Source organism: Psammomys obesus, unplaced genomic scaffold (assembly GCF_907164565.1).
Source record: "Psammomys obesus unplaced genomic scaffold, mPsaObe1.curated_primary_1811, whole genome shotgun sequence".
In the NCBI taxonomy this organism is placed as follows: domain Eukaryota; kingdom Metazoa; phylum Chordata; class Mammalia; order Rodentia; family Muridae; genus Psammomys; species Psammomys obesus.
Window position 1 is genome coordinate 3,550,244 of NW_026596143.1, and position 22,451 is coordinate 3,572,694.

Consider the following 22,451-nt stretch of genomic DNA (forward strand, 5'->3'; position numbering starts at 1 on the left):
TTCCATTTTAATGCACATCACAGTTAAAATGTTTTTGTTTAAATTGGAAAGTTTATTTGTTCGGTACACCAAATAGGATGCAAGCACTGTCATGACAAATATACAGAAACCTGCAGATCAACATCAACAGTAATTTAGTTTAAATGAAAGGAAATCTCTTTAATGTTATGACAACATACTCCCAAGAATCTCTTCTTCAGTGAGTCACACATTTCAGTAAAATAAAAGGATTATGAATTTAAGTGGAAGTCAGCTTGTGAATTCTTAAAAATAAAACTCCAACTCTATTAATCCATGCCAGTTTAACATTGTAACTAAGTTTCCAAGTAAGCGCAAAGGAGATGAAGCAGTCAGTGACCCTTGTTGCTTAACCAGTCAAGGGAAATGCTTCCTACAGTACAGCAGGCAGGCTGGGCTGCCTCATCCACAACAGTGCACTACGGTTCAACCTGTGCTAAACGCTCATCATTAGTATGGCACGTTTTGGTCCATGATGTGGTTTAATGTCAAGACATATCACAATTTGTTACAGAAACACATAGATAACTGTTGTTTTTAAATATCTATGTATATATGTATATTTTAAAAGGCCAGGTAACTTCCACATACAAAGAAAGGTCCTGGGGAGGAAGTTAGAGGAAGTAGTCTGGGGTGCGCCGGGTCACATGAGGCTCTCCACGACGAGGTGCTGGGTCAAACTGAAGACTGAACGATAAAGACAACAATCAGCATGTAAGCCAGTAAGTAAGACACCAAGGGACAGCCATCCTTCCTGCAGCTCTCTGCTACGACTGCATTCCTTGTGGTTGGAGACCAATCTATTACCACTTAACAGCTATGGTGAAAATGTTAGTTAGTGCCTGGCAGAAAAGACTGTGACACTATGATCAGTCAAAAGGCCTTAGCACGACTGGACAGGCTCTGCTTGTTCTGGTCTTGGATCAGCATGGTTTCTTACCATCATGCTTAATCAGGTGTGGGTATGTATATGTGTCTACCAGGCACAGCAAGTTTCCTTCTGTGATGAGCTTGTTAGTTTTTTTTTTTTTTTTAAAGAACACTAAATTTTAATCAAGTGCCTTTTCTGTCTTAAAATTGTTTTTTTGTTCTTTAATATTAATGTTTTTATTACACTGACTTTTTCAACTCTGTGGTCTTGGAATCAATCCCACTTGTGTTTTCCTTCTCCACGGTCCTGGAAGGATGCAACCATAGGCATACACAGACTTTGCAACTGTCAGGGATGAGCACTTTGTTGACTTTCAATTTTTGTTGCAGTGGGACAAGGTTTTGTGTAGCCTGGAGTGGACCTAAACTCCCAGGAAAGGCTCAGTCTGAAACCTTCATCTCCCTTGTCTCTAGCTCATTAAGTGCTGGGATGGTAGGCAAGCGTGTGTTCTCAGGGCCAGTATATACAGTGCTAGGCTTGAACCCAAGGCTTTGTGGATGCCAGGTAAGCAAGGTACCAATAAGGCCACACCCCCTAGTAGTAATGTTGTATTAAACTTCTCTTAAAATAATTTATTTTGGTGATGTGTATGTATGTTTGTGTTTGGGTCTGTGTATTAGTGCCAGTGCTCAAACGTCACAAGATTGCATCAGATCCGCTGGAATTGGAATTACAGATGGTTGTGAGCTGCCATGTAGATGCTGGAAATTAAACTTGCATCCTCTGGAAGAGCAGCTTGTGCTCTTGACCACAGAGCCATCTTTCCGGGCCCCTGAAGTAGTTTCTATAAGAGTACTGTGAGGATAAAGGGGGGGCAAGAGACACAAGCTTCTAGTAGTTATAATGGACAAATTTGTCTCAATTCTTGTTTGTCCGTTGTTTTTTCAAGACAGGATATACAGTCCTGGCTGTTCTGGAACTCACTGCTTACACCAGACTGGTCTCAAACTCACCTGCTCGCCTCTGCTTCCAGGGTTAAGGACTTGAAACACCACTACGACCAGCTTAAGGTTTTCTTAAATGTTTTTCCATTAGCTGTAAACTCTTGGCAAAATTTCAGTAATTTGTAAATAATTAAAAGCTATTTTTCAGGGCTGGGTATGTAGCTCAGTGGCACAGCAATGAGCTGGCATGTATATAGGCGTGGTTTAGATGCTTATCAAAAGAAAACACTTTCTTAAGTTAAATGTTTGGGGAAGAGGGTCCACACATTCCTTGTTTTACCATTTCATAAGTGGAACTTTCACTAAAAATAGTGTTTTTTTTTTTTCTTTAAAAATACTGTTTTTATTCATGTGTGTGTGCATGTGTGTATGACTGAGTGCATGCACATGTGTTCAGGTATCTGGAGGCCAGAAGAAGATGCTGGATCCTTTGGAGCTGGAGCTATAGGTGTTTGTGGGACCTGAACTCTGGTCCTCATGACTGTATGTAACAAGTGCTCTGAGCTGCTAAGCCATCTCTCCACCCCCTAACTCTATTTCCAATAGTTAATTTTCCATCTAAAAGTGATACATACAGTTAAAATGTAAAGTTACTTACAAAGAATATTTTAAAGTGTCATCTAATTCCATGATAGCAGCCTGGTTCCCACAACGGTAGCAGTAATTGGGTGCACTAAAAATGGTAACCACGTTCCGATCATGGCACCAATTATATCCCTGCAACATTAAGAAAGGTCATTGTTTCATTATTATTCAGTCTTGACAAACAGAACTCAAAATCTCAAGTCTGTGGCTATGTAGTCATCTGTTTCTAACGGTTTATGCACCTGCTCAGAATGTAGTTATTAGGTACAAGATTCTATTATACATCCCAGTGACCATATAGCTTTTCTTAGTCTACACTTAAGATCTTAGCTCAGGGTATGCACTGAATTTCTCAAAGATGCTAATCTCCCCATTTTCCCTCATAAAATTTTTCTTAAATTTTTTGGTTTTTGGGAAAGAATTTTTACTATTTAGGCTACTGTGTTCTCAAACTTCGAGCTGCCTCCCAAGTGCTAGACATGACAGAAATGTGCCTGGTTTCTAAAGTTTTCTACACAAACCTTGGAGCTAGTATTAAGCAAATGCCAATTCAGAGTGTGCTCTCCCAGAGAGCTGAGCCAATGCTCACCAGAATCTACAATGCTCACCATACCGAAGCTACTGACTCACATCTCTGGATATGTTAGGTAATTATCTACTTGAAACATAACACACCACTCCTACGCTTTAATTTGTGAGGTTAAATATGTTTTAGTTTTATCTCAAAGCTGAAATTATTTTCCAAATTTGGAGTCTCAGACTTTTAGAAAAGTAAGAATCTTAGTCATTATGTACCTTTTTTTCTATTGAGTCATCATGGACATTTATGACTGCTGGTATGAGGTTTAATGTAACTACATGTATGTATGTGCTCTTTGCTGCTCCTAGTCTGCTCCCTGCCTGTTTGGGGCTAGCGATGTTCATTTCTACCACTCCTTGCTGGATTAGAGAGGTTACATTGGCTTTTACTCCTTTAGTATGGGAACACTAACGACCCCAGGAACTGCCACCTCAACTAAGCCATCAGGTAACAACCAGCAGCGGGAGCTTTCAAACCTCCTTTAAGATGCACCAATGACACATCACTCCAGTGTGCATCTTAGAAGTGCGTGGAATAATCCCAAGGAGCATTAGTCTAGTCTCTACTGAGCATCTTCCGGAAGAGAAGACGTGCTCTTAACATGCTCAGCCATCTCTCCTGCCCCTATTGAGGCTATTTTAAGAGTATCTCCTTATGTATCCTAGACTGGCCTGAAACTCATGACCCCTGCTTTGACTTCCCAAATATTGAGACTACAAGCATCTACCATGCCTAGATTTAGAAAGATATTTCTTATGCTTTTATCATTTCAAAATCAAGATCACATTAAAAAAAATCTGAAGGATTACTTCCACTGGTAACTTGGATTAAGTTATACACACTGCAAAACTTTGTTACAAAAATCTGACCCAAGTGTTTAGGTAGCAGGGGTATTATGACGGAAACTTCCTGACTAAAACACTGTGGTTACAACAGATAATGGCTTTAACAAAGTACACGTGAAGATATGAGGTTAAGGAGCATTTGTAAGGGCTATTCAAAAAGATCTGAAAGTAAAGTGTCAGGGAGCGAGGAGAAAGGAATGACAAAGAAAATGCATAAGCTTAGGATACTTTGACTTAGGATATTTGAGCAAAGAACATAAAAAACTTGTGGCACAATTTTCACAACCTGCATGTTCCAATTTAGAAACTGCATTACAACTCTGCTCTGGGGAACAAGTAGTTTTCTTACTTGCAAAAGTAAGTATAGATTCCTCCTTTCATTTGGTAATGGGATATATTTCCTTCATTCTAAGTCATGAAGCCTTATTACAGATACATACACCATGAGATCAAGGTAATTCTGCAGGAAAAGTACATACTTCCATTACAAGCTGGTGAGCACGAGACACCAGTGTGAGACCGTTGGCATGGTTAAATGTTTCAGAAATATCTTGTCCAAACGTGTAGCCAGCACCACGCGGTGAAATACCCCACCCGCCACGGTCATCTGGATCTGACCACAAGAGATCACACATTGGGCCCTAGACAAGGAGAACAGATACGCACTATGAATTGTTAGGTTTAACTGAGTTAGCCTCCCCACATGTGATCGCAACTTTTTCTTAAAGACAAATAAACACCAAATTCACCTCATGTGGAACTTCCTGTAAGCGATCCAGGGCTCTTATATGATCCAGTGTATCTATGGATGGAGAGAGGCCACCATGGAGGCAGAATATCTGTTGATAAGTGGAGAAGAAAAGGTTTTTGCTTTTTGTAGTTGCTAAATTAACAAACATTATTAATTAATGGTTACAAACATTAGCCTTGACAGCTTTTTCTTTTTTAAAATATTACCTGAAACATTTGTAATATACAGTGCCAATCAATTCATCAGCAATACCTTTACAGTGGCAGGGGTCCTGCTCAGGGTTTTTCTTTTCTCCCCTTTCTGTGGTGCTGGGAATCTGAGGGCCTTCCGTTGCTCTACCACTGAGCTGCAGTGCAGGCCCCTTGCCCCCACAGGTGTTTTACACAGTGCTGCTGAAGAAAAGGAGCCTCATCACCTGCCACACACTTCTCCTGATGCGTAAGACTTTGTTTCTCTCACAACATCAACATCCTAACTGATTCCTGCTACTGACTACACTAGGCTTTTGGTTTTCCTCAGATTTACCAAGTACATGACAGCATTTGCAGATATCTTCTCTGTACAGTTTAATCACCTTCAATTGCTTTACAAACTACTCACCACTGTGGGTGTGACGTGCAGGGCGCATCTAACAGTGGTTAGAGACAGCCCTTGGGAGTTCATTCCCTCCTTACACTGCACTCAGCGAGTCGTCTCTCCTGCACACTATCCTGTTAATTCTGTGTAGCATGCAGGCATATGCGGGTCTACACGATACACGTGCAGGCCCACGGTTGGTACTGGGTGTCTTCATCACTTCACCTTCCTGAGGCAGGGGCTCAGGAAGCCAGGGCTTGTCAGTGTGACCAGACAGCTTGATGGCTCTGTGAACTGCATCACTGGGAGAGGGATCACAGGGGGCGCTGTGCCCTCCATGGCTGCCAGAGATCCAAACTCCAATCTTCATGCTTGCAAAACAAGCACTTTTTACGTTTACAAATTAGAAAGAAAATGTTTACCCACTGGGTTCCTGTACCTATAGGACTTCTGACATAGGATAATACAAGTGTTTTAAATTCTTTTCCTCTGGACTATCCTCTGCCTATTCAAGAACTAGACTATGAAAGAGAACAATGAAAATTTTAGTGAAGTTTTTTTATTTGTTGACTGACAGGATCATGCTTCATATATAGCCCAGGCTAGCTTAAGATTCAACAATTCTACCCAAAGCTCCAGGATTACAGGTCGATATGACTACGTCAGCCCTTTCTCCTGATTTTGATGAAGTTTCTAATGTTTCTCTAATAAAGTATATAGTGTAAAATATAATAATAAAGTGTAAAAAAATATAATAAAGTGAAATTTTGGAAAAAACTTTTTCTTAATTAAATTTTAAACCACAGATGTAGGGAGTCCCCCTTCTCCCCATTAACTGGTCCCATTTTATCTTTCATGTTTGCTGTATTGGTTGGCTACTGAAGCTCTAAAGCACATGACTTCCAGTTTGTTAGTTTGAGACAGGAACTCTACAGTCCTGAGTGCTGAAGCTACAGGCAGGTAATGCACATCATGTTCACAGGTGGACATTTCTCCTTAAGCACCATAGACACTATGTTTCTTAAAGGCTCAGTAGACTTGGCCTATAGAAATATTCAGGGAGGCTGGCAGGATGGCTCAGCACATGCTGTGAAGCCTGACAACTTCATTTTGATGGAGACCAACCCCCCTCCCCATAAATGTTAAAAAAAAAAAAGACAAAAAACAACAGTAACAACAAACCCAAATCCAGACCAAAATCAAACCAAACCAAAAAGCAGGTCTGGTGCTAGGGAGATTCCTCAGCCAGTAAAGAGCTTGTCACAAAGGCACGATAACCAAATTTAAGCCCTAGCAGCCATGTAAAGAGCCAGGCATGACAGCATTGCCTGTTCGCCCACTGCTGGGGAGGTGGAGACACGGGGGTTCCTGGGGCTTCTCTGGCCAGCCAGTCTACCTGAATTGGCGAGCTCCAGGTTCCATGAGAAACCCTGTCTCAAAAAGCAAGGTGTACATCAACTAAGGAAGTCACCTGACATCAACCTCTAGCCCCCACAAGCACACGTGTACACACAATATTTAGATCTGGTTTGCTATGCACCAATGTATACTGAACACGACATATCACCTAAGCTTGTCACTTCTTTCCAGAACTCTATATGCCATTTGTTTTATCTACTTGATTTCTGAGGTGTTCATGTCATCCAGTAATAACATTTCATAAAGGATAAGCTGTCACAATGCTGTGCGTGTGCTGACTGCTTTGTTTCTTATAAATACTTCACAACAGCAAAGACTGATGAGTTTGGGGAATACTGGTTGGTATGTGAAATACATGAGTTCTGCCAATGTATACACCAAGTTTTAAAATCAGATACATCATCAATACTTTTAACATTATTTCATTTTTAAAAAGTTGTTCATTACTAAGGCCAATAAGGACTATTGCTTGAAAATTTTTAATTTTAATTAAAATGTAATACTTTATAAATTCACACTTTCATTCAAGTTAGCAAGTAAAGGCAAAGTATTTTCATTTTAATTACTGCAGTATCCAAAATCATAGCTGGGAAAATATGGACAATGATATTCTGACCAGGAAGCAAAACTATCTCTTATACCTTTAGGAACACTGGGCTTTAATAATTTAAACACTGTACACTATAGCTCTGGCTGTCCTGGAACTCACTCTGTAGACCAGGCTGGCCTTGAGATTACAGAGCCACCTGCCTGTGCCTCTTGGGTGCTGGGACTAAGGGCGTGCGCCACTGCTCGCTCACACTACAGAGTTCTATTGTTTTATATGTGAGTTTGAACCAGCTCACCATGAAACCTCCAAACACGGAAATAGGAAACATAATCGTTTATGTGCGTCTCAATGCTTACTATGGTAAAAACAGAGTACCCCCTGATAAAAAAAGATGTAAATATGCAACATGATAGTTGTAGTAACCGTGAAAATAGATAGGAAAAGTTACTAATGGTAACCTCGAAACTGTAATTTGGGCACAATTTGCAAGAACATCTTGTGCTGGGGACAGGTTAGCATGAGCAAGTTAGTGAGACTGTCTCCCAAACAGGCACACAAGAACACCAAAGAAAAACAGCCCCCCCCCAACCAACCAAACCACGGGGCTGCGGCTCAGGGGCAGCACTTGCTTAGCATGCACCTGACACTGAGTCCCCAGGTTCAGCCCCCAGCACTGTATTAAGCAAAAAAGCCCAAGAGACATTTAAAGAACTTGTAATGCAGATCCGGAATTCCTAATGGTAATTGTTTTCCCACATTTAACCTGCAAGACAGTCACACATGTACACACCTGTCCATCTACTAAAGCTGTAAGTGGAAGATAATCAAAGAGATCTGTAAAGTATTTCCATACGTTGGCATTTCCGTACTTTCGCAGACACTCGTCATAAAAGCCGTATACTTGTGTGATCTGCCGGCTTTCATGGTTTCCTCTCAGTATAGTAATGCGCTCTGGATAGCGCACCTGAAAGCAAAGGAAGAGAAACCAGTGGTACAATCACCTCTCTCCAGTACCATGTTAGTTTTAACCTCAAATTCCTTTCTTTAAATAGTTGTCTTGTTCACTTGTACATTAACTGTAAGGACAGGTACTTAAGATACATATGAAACAAGTGGACTTTATGCCTAGACTTGGATCCCCTACGATAGACATCTCCTATGACTATGTACTTTTCTGAAATCTTAAACTCCTGAGCATTTGTTGAGCTCAGACATGAGGAACAAGGATGAAGTACCCAGAGTAATCTTTTGGGGAAACTGGACACAGAAATAAATGGAAAGTCTAGAACAATGACTAGAGATACTCTTTGGGTTACAAGTTTTTGCTTTGAACAATAGGCAGGTAAATTCAAACCAGAGTACAGGAGAACCAGAGTTTAATGAGTTCAAATCTATGACTGTGTGGACTCAACAGGGAAGTCACAAGACAGAACAGGTAGGAGCTGACGCCAGAGATCTCATCTGGCAGTATAAGTGGGTGCACGACAGGTTCAGATCTTGAGGGAGGAAGTGTGACGTGCTGAGTGTAGGGCACAGGAAGACACTGAACAAGTCTCTTCAAGGAGACTTGATTAATGATTCCATATGAAGGGCAGTAAGTACTTAAATCATTCAGAGTTCAGCTGTAGATAACCCCGAGTTACACATTTATCAAGTGGGTAAGTTTTATTTTTGTTTTTTTGTGGGTAGAAGTTTTAATGCATTGATTTTTAAAAATCTCTCTTTTAAAACAAATAAGGCAACTTGTTTAAAGCTGAGCAGACCATGAAGTCACAGATGCCACAGGCAGCACTAACATTCCTGAAATTAACCCTTCCCATTTTGAACCGCACCTTTAATGCTACGAGAAGAGTCACAGTCTCCACAGAGTAATAACCTCTGTCCACATAGTCACCCATGAAGAGATAGTTTGTATCTGGTGACTTTCCCCCAATTCTGAAGAGTTCCATAAGGTCATGGAATTGGCCATGTACATCTCCACAGACAGTAACAGGACAGCGAACCTCCTGTACATTTGATTCTTTTGTTAAAATTTCCTTAGCCTGTTGGAAAAGGATAAGCAACAATTAAAAAGATTCCTTACACATTTAACAGCATTTCGTACCTACTGAGAGAAACCCACTTGGAAGCATGCTTTATAAAATAAACCAAGCCTGGCAGTGGTGGTGCACGCCTTTAATCCGAGCACTTGGGAGGCTGAGGCAGGCGGATCTACAAGTTCAAGGCCAGCCTGGTTTACAGAGTGAGTTCCAGAACAGCCAGGACTACACAAAGAAAACCCGTCTTGAAAAACCAAACTAAGTCAAGCAAACACCCCCTGCCCCCCCCCCCCAAAAAAAACCCCCAAAACTCCAGGAAGAGATGGCCTAACGTGTGGCTGTAATAGCAAAGACTGGAAATGACACATCTACAAAGACACAGAGAACCTGGAATTCTTATGTGATGCCAGTTAGAATTGGAATTTGTTTCAAATATCTATGGTGGTAGTATTCTTTTGCTTAAAAGATTTATTTTTTTTTATCTATTTGTGTCGGTGTATGCCATGTGCCCAGGAAGCCAGAAGGGGGTACCTGATCCTCTAGAGCTGGTGTTACAGGTGGCTGTGGGTGCCTGACATGAGTACTGGGAGCTGAACTCGGGTCCCCTGGAGGTACACCAGTGCTAATGAAACAGTACAAAGCACCCAAATGCCCTTCAGCCACGAGCTGATACAATGAAACAGCATACCCAAACCAGAAAGAATGCGTGATATCCAACAGCAGAAAAACAAAAACAAAAACCCCACAAAGACGCACTGATATGTGCTGTAACTTTGAAAATACTGTGCCTTAAGTCAAAGACACCATGTGAGAGATGATTCTCTTACTCCCATGTCCAGAAGAGACAAACAGAGGTAGAAAGTAGACCACAGCTGCTTAGCACACAGAGGAGGACCAGAGAGATTGAGAAACAGCAGCTAAGGGTGTGGGGCTTCTGGTCTATGCAGCCAGTTCTAGGCCAGCCATGGCACACAAGTGCTTCCACTGATTTGTGCTGCTGCTAGACAGAGCCATGCACCGCCCTAAGGACATTATGGCCAACCACAAACCACAGGGATAACAGTGGGCCTAGATGTTCCCATCGTCACCCCAGTGACAGAGCTGTCCTAGCATGGTTAAGGAGTTACTTAAGGGTTTGAGATAATGCTTGTATACAAAATCAAACCTACGGCCTGACCGGATGTATAATGAGTATAGCAAAGCAATTTTATTAATATTACAGATGTGATAGAAACCCAAGTAACTGTTAGCAGTTTAGGTACTTCTGTTAGGGCACTCCTGTGGCACTTCAGAAACTTGTAAAACGGTATGCTGAATTCTGCACCCAGCAACCTCCTGTCTCAGTGTTCCCTGCATCCCTGGACTGTGTAATTTTCTCTTGTGCTGCAACTAATCTTGGGCTTAACTACACTTTTATGACATTTCCATGGTAAAATGCCTAGTGATGAACTTCTTAGGACATGACCTAACATTGAGGCAACGTACAACTATAATCTACGGTAAATTTCAGTTGACACTAGGCCAGGACTTCTAACACTTCCATGTTTTAAGTTCCTTTCCTTTTTTGTGAAGGTGTAGTGTGGTGCTGAAGACCCAACACAGAGCCTCACACATGCTAAAAAATAATCTTACACTGAGCTGCAGACCAGCATATATATATATATTATATATATATATATATATATATATATATAATATATATATCTGATTTAAGCTTGAAGACACATTTAATGTTAACTTTGTTTCCTGTGTAGATCTAATTCAGCACTTGCAAACCCTCCTGGATTTTCCATCTACAGCTGACACCACTCCTCTTCATGAATCTATTCAGTGTATGCGGAACACAGAGAACTCACACTCAGTGTGCCCAGAACAGCCTGTGGTTTTAGTGAGGAGACTCTTATTGCTGCCAAACAATGAACCAAATAACTTGACTGAGAAGACTCCGCCTCACCCCCCCAAGTGCTCAGTCACGAGGCTGGAAGATGGCTTTAGTAGCCTGCCTTGGTCAAGGAAGTTCTTTTCTTTTAAGAAAATCTATTTCTATTCCCTTCTGTCTGTGTGAGTTTATGTGATGTGTGTGTGAGCTGGTGTCCATGCCTGAGTGTGCCTAGAGGCCTGAGGACAATGTCAGGTCCCTCAGAGCTACTTACAGGTGCCTGTGACTGTCCCTGAGCCTGTAAAAGCGATGTTACAATCTGAGCTCTGGTCCTCATGATTGGGTAGCAAGCATTCTTAACCACCGAGCCATCTCTCCAGCCCCAAGGAGCTCTTTTTGGCTACAATGTAATATTTACCTAGCAGCAGCCCCATTATCATCTACTGGTTTGTAAATGTGATAAAGATCAGCAATTCTCTGGGGTCTTTTTTTTTGCATTTATAAATTCTATTTGTTCAAAGGTCTACATTTGAGACTATTTTTTAAAATTGGGTCTCATACAGCCAAGGTTAGCCTCAAAATTGCTGTGCATCAGATGATGGTCCTCCTGCCTCCACCTCCCAAATACTTTTATGAACACGTACCCAGCCTGTGTTCCCGATCTGTGCAGTGTTGTGGGCTGCAGCTAGGACTCGGTGCATGCTAGGCAGGCACTCTACCAACTGGATGACAGTTCTGCTCTCTGCTTTTCAGAGGACAGAGCATGGATGCACAGGGCTGGCTGAGTGGCTCGGTGGCAGAGAGCAAGCACCTACATGAGCATGCTCCACACCATCCTTCAATCCTGGAGTTTGCAGTCACAGAAACAAGCAACCAACTCCCACTTGGTTTAATCCTCTACTGCTTGAGTTTTCTGTTACAGCTGACAAACTAACCATGAGCTATGACCACACTGAAAAAGGCAACTCGTCTTCTAGACACTTAAGAAAATAAATATAGTCTGTCCAGACAATGGAATACTAAATCTTTAATGCCATGACTCAGGTGTGCTTGATCGTGAGGGAAAGGGGCGAGTCACAAACCCACACAATTATCTGTTTAATTTTTAAAAAGCTTAAAAACGAAACAGTAAAGTCACTGAGCATGCTGCAGGAAGAAAGGCAGCTCACCCGACAGTAACTACAGTGCTGCCTACAGCCAGAGAAAGCATCATGCTGTTACACGTTAGTCACCAAACTGCTGCTGTCCACAGAACGGAAGCACGTACAGCCAAGTCAGACAGGGCAAGTCCAAGCATTAATCCCGTGCAGGAACCCTGCACACAGGAAGCAGGAGGGAAGCCAAACAGCCTAGCACAGCACAGCAAGAATGGGAATGCAGTCAGCAGAGGCCTTCAGACAGCATGTAACTCCCGCAACACAGCTGTCAGCCAGAGCAGACTTGAAGTGATCAGTGAAATGATTGCCAGCTGTATTCAAACTCACTCTGTAGCGGAGGATGGCCTTAAACTCCTTTCTGAGCCTCTTGCCTCCACTTCCAAAGGACTGACTGGATTACAGGCATGAACAACTGTGTTTGGTACATGGTTCAATTTTCTATAAAAACAGGTATTTCTATTAACTCCAAACTTGCTTTCTAGCAACTCTGTTATACTGTAGTAATCCAAAGTGCTGACTTGGGACATTGATTCAAAAACAAAATTGCAGTACAGCTAAAGTTTGCGGGCCAGAAAGATGGCTCAGCGGTGGAGGCACATGCCTCCAAGCCTGATGACATGAGGTGATCCCTGGACTCCATAGTGGAAGGAGAGCACTGACCCCCGAAGGTTGTCCTCTGACCTCCACATTCATGCTGTGGCACACACCTTTCCTCCAACAAATACATGTGTGCAAGTTTAACAACTAAAAAAACAAAAAACAAACAAACAAAAAAAAAACAACAACAAAAACAAAACAAAACACTGTAAAATAACCAAGTTACTGCACTCTCGTTGGGTGTACCTCTTTGCTGGTACTGGGATCCAAAGAGGCCAGTTACTGAATATCCTAGACAAGTGCTTTCCCATTGAGCCACATCCCTATCCTCAGAATTTGATTCTGAAGTAGCTTTAAGCAATGACTATTCCAACAGCAGTGTTCTAAGTACATGGCTCTAAGTTGTTTTAAAGCTAATTTTGACAGGAGCTCTAAACTTTTTTTTCCTTTTTTAAAAAATTATTATTATTTTTTTACACTTTATTCACTTTGTATCCCCCCATAAGCCCACCCTCCTCCCCACTCTAAACTCTTATTGTGGAAAAATCCTCAAGTGTAGGTCTTCAACTTTTCTCTTCATTCAAATCTTCCACCAGAAGCTGCATAGATCAGCCCAGTGGCTCCCCGGGAGCTATGGACAGTGGAGTCTGCACTCCTCTTCTACAGCCTATCATTAGTTAGAGTGAAAGGAAGCAAAGGTTCTCTTCACGGTGCTAATGTAATTATGTAAGCTACGGTCTCTACCCTTTTCAGACTAGGTGTCTAGGGCCTGCAACTCTAGAGCATGAAGTCCTGTCTTTGCCATGCATGAAGGAAAAAAATGGCTGTTTTTTTCCTTCCCAAGTGAATGTCTCTGAGGGTCGATTCCTAGTTGTATAACAATATGATTCCCATTACCACATTATTGAAATATTGTGTGTGTGTGTGTGTGTGTGTGTGTGTATGGGCTTGCAAGGTTAACTGAGGGCTTATTCTAATTAACAAGCCCAGTAGGCAGGCCTAGACTGATACAGTTACTCAATATAGTAAAAACACCTGAGAACTCTGTGTAGACTCGTACCATAGGCACAAAAGGAGCCAGATGCAGTTCTAAGAATGTAATTCTCAAGTGTTTTACAATGATACAGCAACAGAAATTTGATTATTTCTAGGACACAGATAAGACCAAATTTAAAGCTGAAATGTGGACTATAGTTTAAGACCACAGTTTAGGTAGCTGGGCGATGGTGGTGCACCCTGTAATGCCAGCATTCGGGAAGCAGAGGCAGGCAGCTCTCTGTGAGTTAGAGGCCAGGCTGGTCTACAGAGTGAGTTCCAGAAGAACTAGGGCTACAGAGAGAAACCCTATCTCAAAACCAAAAAACCCAAATGAACCAACCAAAAAAGACCGCAGTTGGCAGATAAAACCTGGTAGCCAGAACAGCTGCTGCAAACACTACCCTGAAGCATGCCGGCCACTTATTTCTTTTCTATCCAATTAAGAAAGAGTCTTGGGTTTAAGGGTGTACTCAAGTCTGTCACCTCCCCTACAGCCAACAGGTGGCCCAAGGCTGACATACCCGAAGGCTATGAGGCTTCTGTTGACTGCACAATCTTTCCCCTCCACATGAATGAACTGCTGTGCTTATCTCTTCCGCTCTAGGCAAATTCATAGAAAGCAAAACACAGAACAGACAATCTCTGAAACAAATAGTCTTACATGAAGTCTTAAAAGTCTACGGAGATGGCCCAGTGGTTAAGAGCACTTGCTGCTCTTGCAGAGGATCCAGATTTAGTTTCTGGCACCTACATGGTGGTTCACAATCATCTGTAACTTCACTTCTTTTGATCGCTACAGGGACTAGGCATACATGTGGCACACAGAAATACATACAGGCAAAACACTCATATACATAAAAATAAAATAAATATTAAAAACAATATAAACAATTTTACAGGGCTGTCAAACAATGTAGCAAAGGTCTCCCACACCCCGGCACTCAGGGCTGAAGCAGCAAGATCTGGAGCTCTCAGCCAGCTGTGCCTACACAGCAAGACCAGCCTAGTCCAGCCCAACCAGAAAACTTCAGTTCTTTTTCCCGTAAGTGACTTGTTTTCTTTTTTGGGGTTTGATTTATTAAAAGACAGGCTAGCTTCTAACTCATTATATAGTCGAGAATGACGTTAAACTTTCAATCCTTTTGCCTTCAACAAGAGGTGCCAGAGACCGACCCCAGGCCCTGTGCATGCTAGGTTAGCATTCTACCAATTGAACTGTAGCCCTAGCCACACGACTCTCCTTAAAACAAGGAAATTAACCCTCTGCGTTTAACAACACCAAGTGTCTATATGCCAAGCAACATTAAGCTTTGAAGGCAACTAGGAATAAAAGAATATACTCTTAAAAAAGCAAGTTATGAGTGTGTATACAATGTTTTTGGGTGCTAAACCTCTGGTTCTCCTTTAATGTAAACAAAATACACAAACACCCTTCCATTCCACACATACGGAGACCAAGGCTTAAAATACCATATACAGATGGGTTTACAGCAAGGCATGGTTGCACATGCCCACATGTCCAGCACTCAGGAGACCAACCTAGCTTGTATATGAGTTTTAAGCCTACCTCGGCTACTTGTGAGATCTTAACTCATAGACAAAACAAACGACAAACAAGAGAGGTGAGTGAATGGCTGTTAGAGAAAATAGTGCCAAAAGTAAAACACATGTTATCTTTCTCACACATCTCCTGAGCTGGAATTAAAAAGGGCAGGAGAGCTTCCAAAGCTACTGGTCTGTCATGTGCAGGGTTGTTTTGCCAGGATGTGTGTCTGGCACTCGAAGAAAGAAGAGGGCACTGGGTCCCCTAGAACTGGAGCTACAGATTGTCAGCTGCCAGGTGCTGAAAACTGAACCTAGGTCTTCTAGAAGAACAGCCACTGCTTTTTTTTTTTTTTAAAGCAACTTTAGTGATTGATTTTTATCTTTCGTGCACTGGTGCCGTGCCTGTATGTCTCTGTGACGGTGTCAGATTTCCTGGAACTGGCACTGCAGACAGTGTGAGATGCCATGGGGGTGCTGGGAATTGCACCCGGGTTCTCTGGAAGAGCAGCCACTGCTCTGAAACTGCTAAGCCACCTCTACAGCCCAGGGCTGACATTTCTAAAAGCACGTTATGAACCACTTTTTTGCTTTTTTTGCTTCTGTTGAGACATGGCTTCATGGACTCACAAGCCTCCTTCTTGGCTGTCTGTGCAGAGGTACAGGTGTGCATGACCACGTATGTCTACAAACGTAACATTTCAAACTTCAAAGCAGAGTGCAAACAGTAATCACTCTAAGGAACCACCCTCCTGGGCCCACACAATGGCTTCTTATCCCGCCATAAAAAGGAATGGCATATTAACACACGTCATAACCATAAACCTTCCGACTGCTAAACAGCACATTTGGAAGAGGTCACCATGGTAGTCTGGATGGTAACTGGCCCCACAGGCCCTGTAGGGAGTGGCACTATTAGAAGGTGTGGCCTTGTTGGAGGAGGTCTGTTACCATGGGGGTGGGCTCTGAAGTCTCCTATGCTCAAGCTATACCTAGTATGACACAGTCTCCTTCCGTGCAGATCCAGATGTAGAACTCTCAGGGACTCTCAGCACCTTCTCTAGCACCATGTCTGTCTGCATGCCACCAGGATAATAATAGACCTCTGAATCTGTAAACCAGCCCCAATTAAATGTTTTTCTTTATAACAGTTGCTGTACTCCCGGTGTCTCTTCACAACAATAAAACCCTAAGACAGTAAGTTTTATAGATTGAATATTCTGTATCAATTTAAGAAAATTGAGAAAAATTTCTGAAACTAAATGTGAAATATTGAGGCAACTGGTAAAGTTGGAAAACTACTTAGCAAATTTCAATCCTACTCCATTACTTTTCTTGAAATGTAAGCAGTTCCCATTTGGTGTAATTATTATTATTATTTGGTTTTTCGAGACAGGGTTTCTCTATGTACCCCTGGCTGTCCTGGAACTCACTCTGTAGACCAGGCTGGCCCTGAACTCATAGATCTGCCTGGCTCTGCCTCCTGAGTGGTGGGATTAAAGGCGTGCAACACCGCACCCTGATCATTTGACACAATTCTAAAACATGTACTGCCGTGCCTATGGCTAACAACAGGCCCTCAATAACATGGCTTGACTTTCAGTTACAGGGCCAATGGATACTTTGCCAGCTGGGCAAAGTGTTTGTTATCAAGCTTGATGACCTGAGTTCTAGTCCTGGGAGAAAACCAACTCCTGTAAGTTGTTCTCTGACTCCTCCAAACACTGTGGCACACATTCAAGTGTGTACACGCTATATATGTGTGTAGTGTGTATGTGTGAACACAAAGTCTTTCTGTGTGTGAGCACAGGTGAGCTGGAGGGCAGAGGCTGATACATGCTTTCCATGCCAGTTTCTGAGACAAGGTCTCTTTCTGAACCTAGAACCACCTATCAGGCTAGACTGGCTAACCAGGCAAGCCCTTAGGATTCTGTCCAAAACGCAGGTCCTCACGACTAATACTTTGCCTACTGAACCATCCCTACAGCCCCATCTGTAGTGACTGAGCGATTCAAATAAAACTCTTTATTGTAGAGGACTTTAATCCAGCTACAACGCTACTCTGGCTAGAAGAAAAACATGCCCTTAGTACGCATCTTTAATCCCAACCAATCAAAGTAAAGTTTGTTTGTAGAAAGATGCACCCATGTTTGAAAGTGATGTCTAATTGAGGGGCAGAAAAAGTGACCAATCAGAGAATGATTTGATAGAATAGGATACACCCAACTTTCATTATATTTGCTTAAGAACATAAAAGAAAATCAATTCAAAACAACTAAAAATTCATCCTTAACATAGCTGCTATTTTGTCATTATAGTACCACTCTCTTCCTGGCACTTTGTGTCATTTACCAAATCTGTCAGAATGGCCCAGTGATGCGCCCAGCTAGTCCTGGTGCTACAAAACCAACCCAAAGCGACACTACCCAAAACAGCTGACAAAAAAACTAAGGGAAAAGTTCCTAGAAGATGTTCAAATTAGAACAAAAGTTATATGCTGCATATAAAACTAATGAAAACAAATTTTATAATGTAAACATTTTTCTCTACCTATATATATATTTTCTCCTAGCTAGATGTATTTTACATATCACATATAGTCTGATTCAGCAAAGTCCACTTTCTAGTCACTACTTTATGCTAGTTTCACGTTTAATTTCTTTACCTGTCAGCTTAAGGACAGAGTGGCTTAGATGGACTGGAAAACAGTGACTTGTTCAGTCAGTAGACTAGGTCTCAACTTCAAGCTCCACTGCAATCATGCCATTCTCTGGCACAATTGGGAAACATTTTCTACATCTCTGTATTTCAGACCTTATCAATGGACCACCAAAGCCGACATTAACCCTGTTCAAATAAAATTTTACAGTAAGTTTACCACTGGGCAGAGTGTCACATACCTGAAATCTCAGTGCTCAGGGAGGCAGAGGAAGATGGAGCTCCAAGAATTCGAGATCAATGTAGTCAGTGATAGCAAGGCCAGCCAGAGCTTTGTGGTAAGACCCTGACCCCAAATAAAAAGTGAATTACAATGAACACAGCAATTAGTTCCTTCTGTTTGCTTGTTTACCGCTTTTTTCTTTCTAGAGACAGGGTTTCACTGTATACCTTGGCTGTCCTGAAACTTGCTCTGTAGCCAGTTAAGATTTTTAGCAATGAAAACCATTTGTTTGTTTGTTTTGGAGACAAGGCCTCCTCCATGTAGCCTGGCTGTCTTGGAACTCACTAAGTAGACCAAACTGATCTCTACTCAGAGATCCACCTGCCTTTGCCTTCAGAGTGCTGGGGTTAGACGCATGTGGCACCATGCCCAGCTAAAACAGAGGGTTCACACGTTCTATTTCCACCATGAACTAATTTTCAGCAACATAATTTTGCTTCAGAAGTCAAGTATACACTCTTTTACATTACCAAGGTAAATCTTAAATGTCTGCTTATGTCTAGGCTTTGAGTCCAGAGCCAAAACATACCTGTCAGTTCAATATAGTCAATACAGAATTTACACATCTTTCTTAGATATTTGGTTGTGAGCCTAGTCTCTAATGGCTGAGCCATCTCTCCAGCTTTAGAATCTACATACCTACACAAGCCTCAGATTTTCTGATTGAAGACTAAAATAGATTTCTGCCAACACAGAAGTGGGCCGTGTCCCCCCCCCCCCCCATAGATTATCATCACAATGTTCTTCAGTTATAGGATAAAACTTAACAGGGCATTTTTTTTTTTTACCAAGACGAGAGTTAAATATAGTTCTAGGTGAAAGGGCCAGACTGGCTCTGCAGCACGCCATCTTTAAAAGCTGCTGTGCACACAGCCATTGCAGGAAGGAGTCCCAGAAGCAGGATTTGTGTTCAGCACTCACAATTAGCTTCAAGCTTCACCTGTCAATACAGGTGAGTGTGTTGAGTCTGTCATCTCCGAAGACAAGCCTTACTGCTCTATGCCAACGACTTTACAAGTGACAGAAATGAACTTGAGAAGCCCGACATGTCTTTTGTGCTTGTGCTTTGGAAGTTACTCCCCCACTGAGACTAAGATGAGTTCCTGCCATTACCCCAGTACAGAGCCTTTCCCACCACCACTCTCATCTTGATTTCTGCTGCTTCAATTTCCAAGCTGAATCAGGACAGAAATTTAATTTCTGGGGGAAAACCATCTCTTTACAAATGTCACTTTCTATAGATTGGTATGTCAAACAAAATCTAAAAATCACATCATTAAAATATTTGCTGGGCTAAGCATGGTGGCGCACACCTTTGATCCCGGCACCTACGAGGCAGAGGCAGAGAGTTTGGGTGGGGTCAACCTAGTCTACACAACAGTTCCAGGGCAGTTACGACTACATAGTGAGGCCCTCTCTTTTCTCCTGGGAAATGGCTCAGCAGGTGGAGGTGCCGGATGCCCAAGCCTGGGGACTAAAATGAGACCCCAGAGTCTCCAGAAAGTGGCGAGAGGGCCTTTTCCACAAAGTTTTGTTGTTCTCTGACTCCTTCATCTGCACCCACTAACACATCATACACACACATACACACACTTAAAAAAAAAACAAAAAAACTTTAAGAAACTAGCCAAAAGGAATTACACAGATGATGTGTATAACACTTGACTTTCTGCTACATCCTTCCCACATGGTACTCTTGCTCTGGAAGAGTAGAGTGTTCACAAGTAGGGCAAGACAAAGTGGGAAGTCATTGACTTTACATAGAGCATGGTTGTAAACTCAGTAATGTGTGTGCTGAAAATAAAAGGAGATACATGAAGTTTGGGTGATGGCCACTAAACACAAAATCTCGTTTGAACTACAATCACCACAAGTCTCATCAACATATCTATTTCACATTAACACATTCTATTTCTTTCCCAAAGCAAGTGGAGTGACACCAGAAACAAGATGAAAATGCATCCTTTCTCATTTGTCATTCATCTAGCTCACTTCACGTCAGGATTGTATGTGAGCAGCTCTTGACACTTTCCACCCGGAAGACTGACTTTTCACTATCATCCCTGCTTCACAGATAAGGCATCCGATAGGGCAGGGGCTGGCAGGTAGCACGCTTCAGAGCAGAACTGCATTCTGACTGGCTGCCGTAAACACGAGATAGAGAGCACAGCAGTTAAGAACCTGTGCTGCTCTTAGAACTGACCAGGCTCATTAGCTCGCAGGACCCCACACCAAGGGGCACACCACCGCTTACTTGTACTGCCAGCTCCAGGGAAGCTGACACCCCTGGCTTCTGCACTAAGCACACAGACACACAATTAAAAACTAATAAATCTTAAAACCTATTACAAAATGGGACTGGGGACTGAGGTTAGACCACCAGGTGGAGGAAACCATAGGAACACACGTATACATACACACATACACACACACCCCAGCGAAGCCAACTATTTCGTCTACTGGCAAATCCATCCCATGGGTCAGGGGACAAAGTGATGGGCGATACTCTTGGAATTAGTGAAGATACACAACGAAAACCCACTCACAGCCTAAGACGTAAGCTTGAATACATTATGTTGCTGCAAACTGGTAATCCAGTTTATTTACAAGCTAAAGGAAAAAAACCAAACCAAAACAAACTTTCTAACAGCTTCAGCTAGCTTCCTAAGAGTTCAAGACTCAAGTGCGACGCAGCAGTGGCCCAATCTTCTGGAAGAAGTATCCTAAAATTATCAGAAAGTCAAAGGGAAACACTGAACTGACTCAGCCTCCTCTTGGTTTGTACCTTCAGGTTTGGATGTGAAGATTACAATAAGAACGACTGACTCATCCAATTTCCAAACTGGACAGTGCAGTGGTGCTCCAGCTTGAAAGAGATCATCTAAAGAGTTAATTTTCAGACAGGAAATTACAGGTTATCGCACAAGAAAGTTAACTGAAGCTATAAAGCAAACGCTTTCTGTGGGTGAAACACAACTTTCTTCATAGTTTTGTTTGAACAAAGAAACTCTCCTGTGTTAAGTAGTTATTCAACATACAAAGGCCTTGGTCAAACACACCACGAGCTATTAATCCCTGCACCACCAAATAAGGAGCACCTATAAATAAATAAGACAGACAAAATCCTTTGGTAGTACCCCGACTTCTAAGAAAAATGTATGGACTATGACTTGAAATAATTAACTCCTTTTACTCCTTGAGACTGCTTAACATGAAGATACAGGAAAGCCATTCAGTCCATACTGTGAGAGAAATGAAAAAACAGACTTTAAATAAGGTGACCAAAGCCAACACATTTCCAGTGGTTAATAAATCAACAGAGATTCTGAAAGCCGAGAAGCTGCGATCAAGAAGGGAAGGGTTTACCTAATCCACCACCTGCAAGCTATGGGGGTGGGGGTGGGGGGAGAACACGAGGTAAAAATGGAAGTAACTTTCTGTAAAGTGGTAGCTTATAAATAGCACACATCCCAGTCACCTCCGCCAGTAAACACCGTTTCCAAGCCCAGCACCTGCTGCCTTCCCCCCGAAAGAGGAATCTCCGCTCCCAAGGGCCGCTCAACGCCAACACCAGTCCTCACCTGCCTCCACCAAAGTCAGCCAGGTAGAGAGGTCTGCCTGCCATCACGCCCCCCAGTCTGCAAACAAAAGCTTCGTGCACCCCGTGTTTTCCGAGGGGCCCCCCCCCGTTCACCAGCGAGCGACCCCAGGCTAACCGAGCCTCAGCGTCGACTTTCAGCAGAGTTGCCCGTGGACCCCGGGGACTGCAGCAGCCCGATTTTCGGGGTGGGGTGGTGGCGTCCCGCACCCCACCCCACACTCCCGGCCGCGGCCGGGGCCCGTTTTCGACCCCATCCCGCGCGCGCCTCTGCGGCGGGGCCGCCTACCTTCTCGCACAGCGTCCGCACTTGGTTCTCGTTCAGCTGCTTACACTCGTTGAGCTGCTCCACCCACTGGTCCAGCTCCTTGGTGAACGCCTTGTCGTCCATGGCGGCGAGCCGCGCGTCCCCGCCGCCGCCGGCCCCCGGCGGGACCACCGAGCCGCGGAGCGCGCAGCCC

General features: G+C 42.8%; 1 protein-coding gene across 1 annotated transcript; it reads right to left on the reverse strand.

Annotated features, from left to right (window-relative positions):
* Nucleotides 1-29: 29 nt before the first annotated feature.
* Nucleotides 30-22,440, reverse strand: Ppp2cb (protein phosphatase 2 catalytic subunit beta). The gene is made up of 7 exons (XM_055593317.1): nt 22,280-22,440; nt 9,032-9,241; nt 7,990-8,163; nt 4,653-4,742; nt 4,383-4,544; nt 2,492-2,610; nt 30-705 (listed from the first exon to the last, which is right to left on the reverse strand). The coding sequence occupies exons 1-7, from the start codon at nt 22,379-22,381 to the stop codon at nt 633-635; spliced, it is 930 nt and encodes a 309-aa protein (XP_055449292.1). The 5' UTR covers nt 22,382-22,440; the 3' UTR covers nt 30-632.
* Nucleotides 22,441-22,451: the final 11 nt, after the last annotated feature.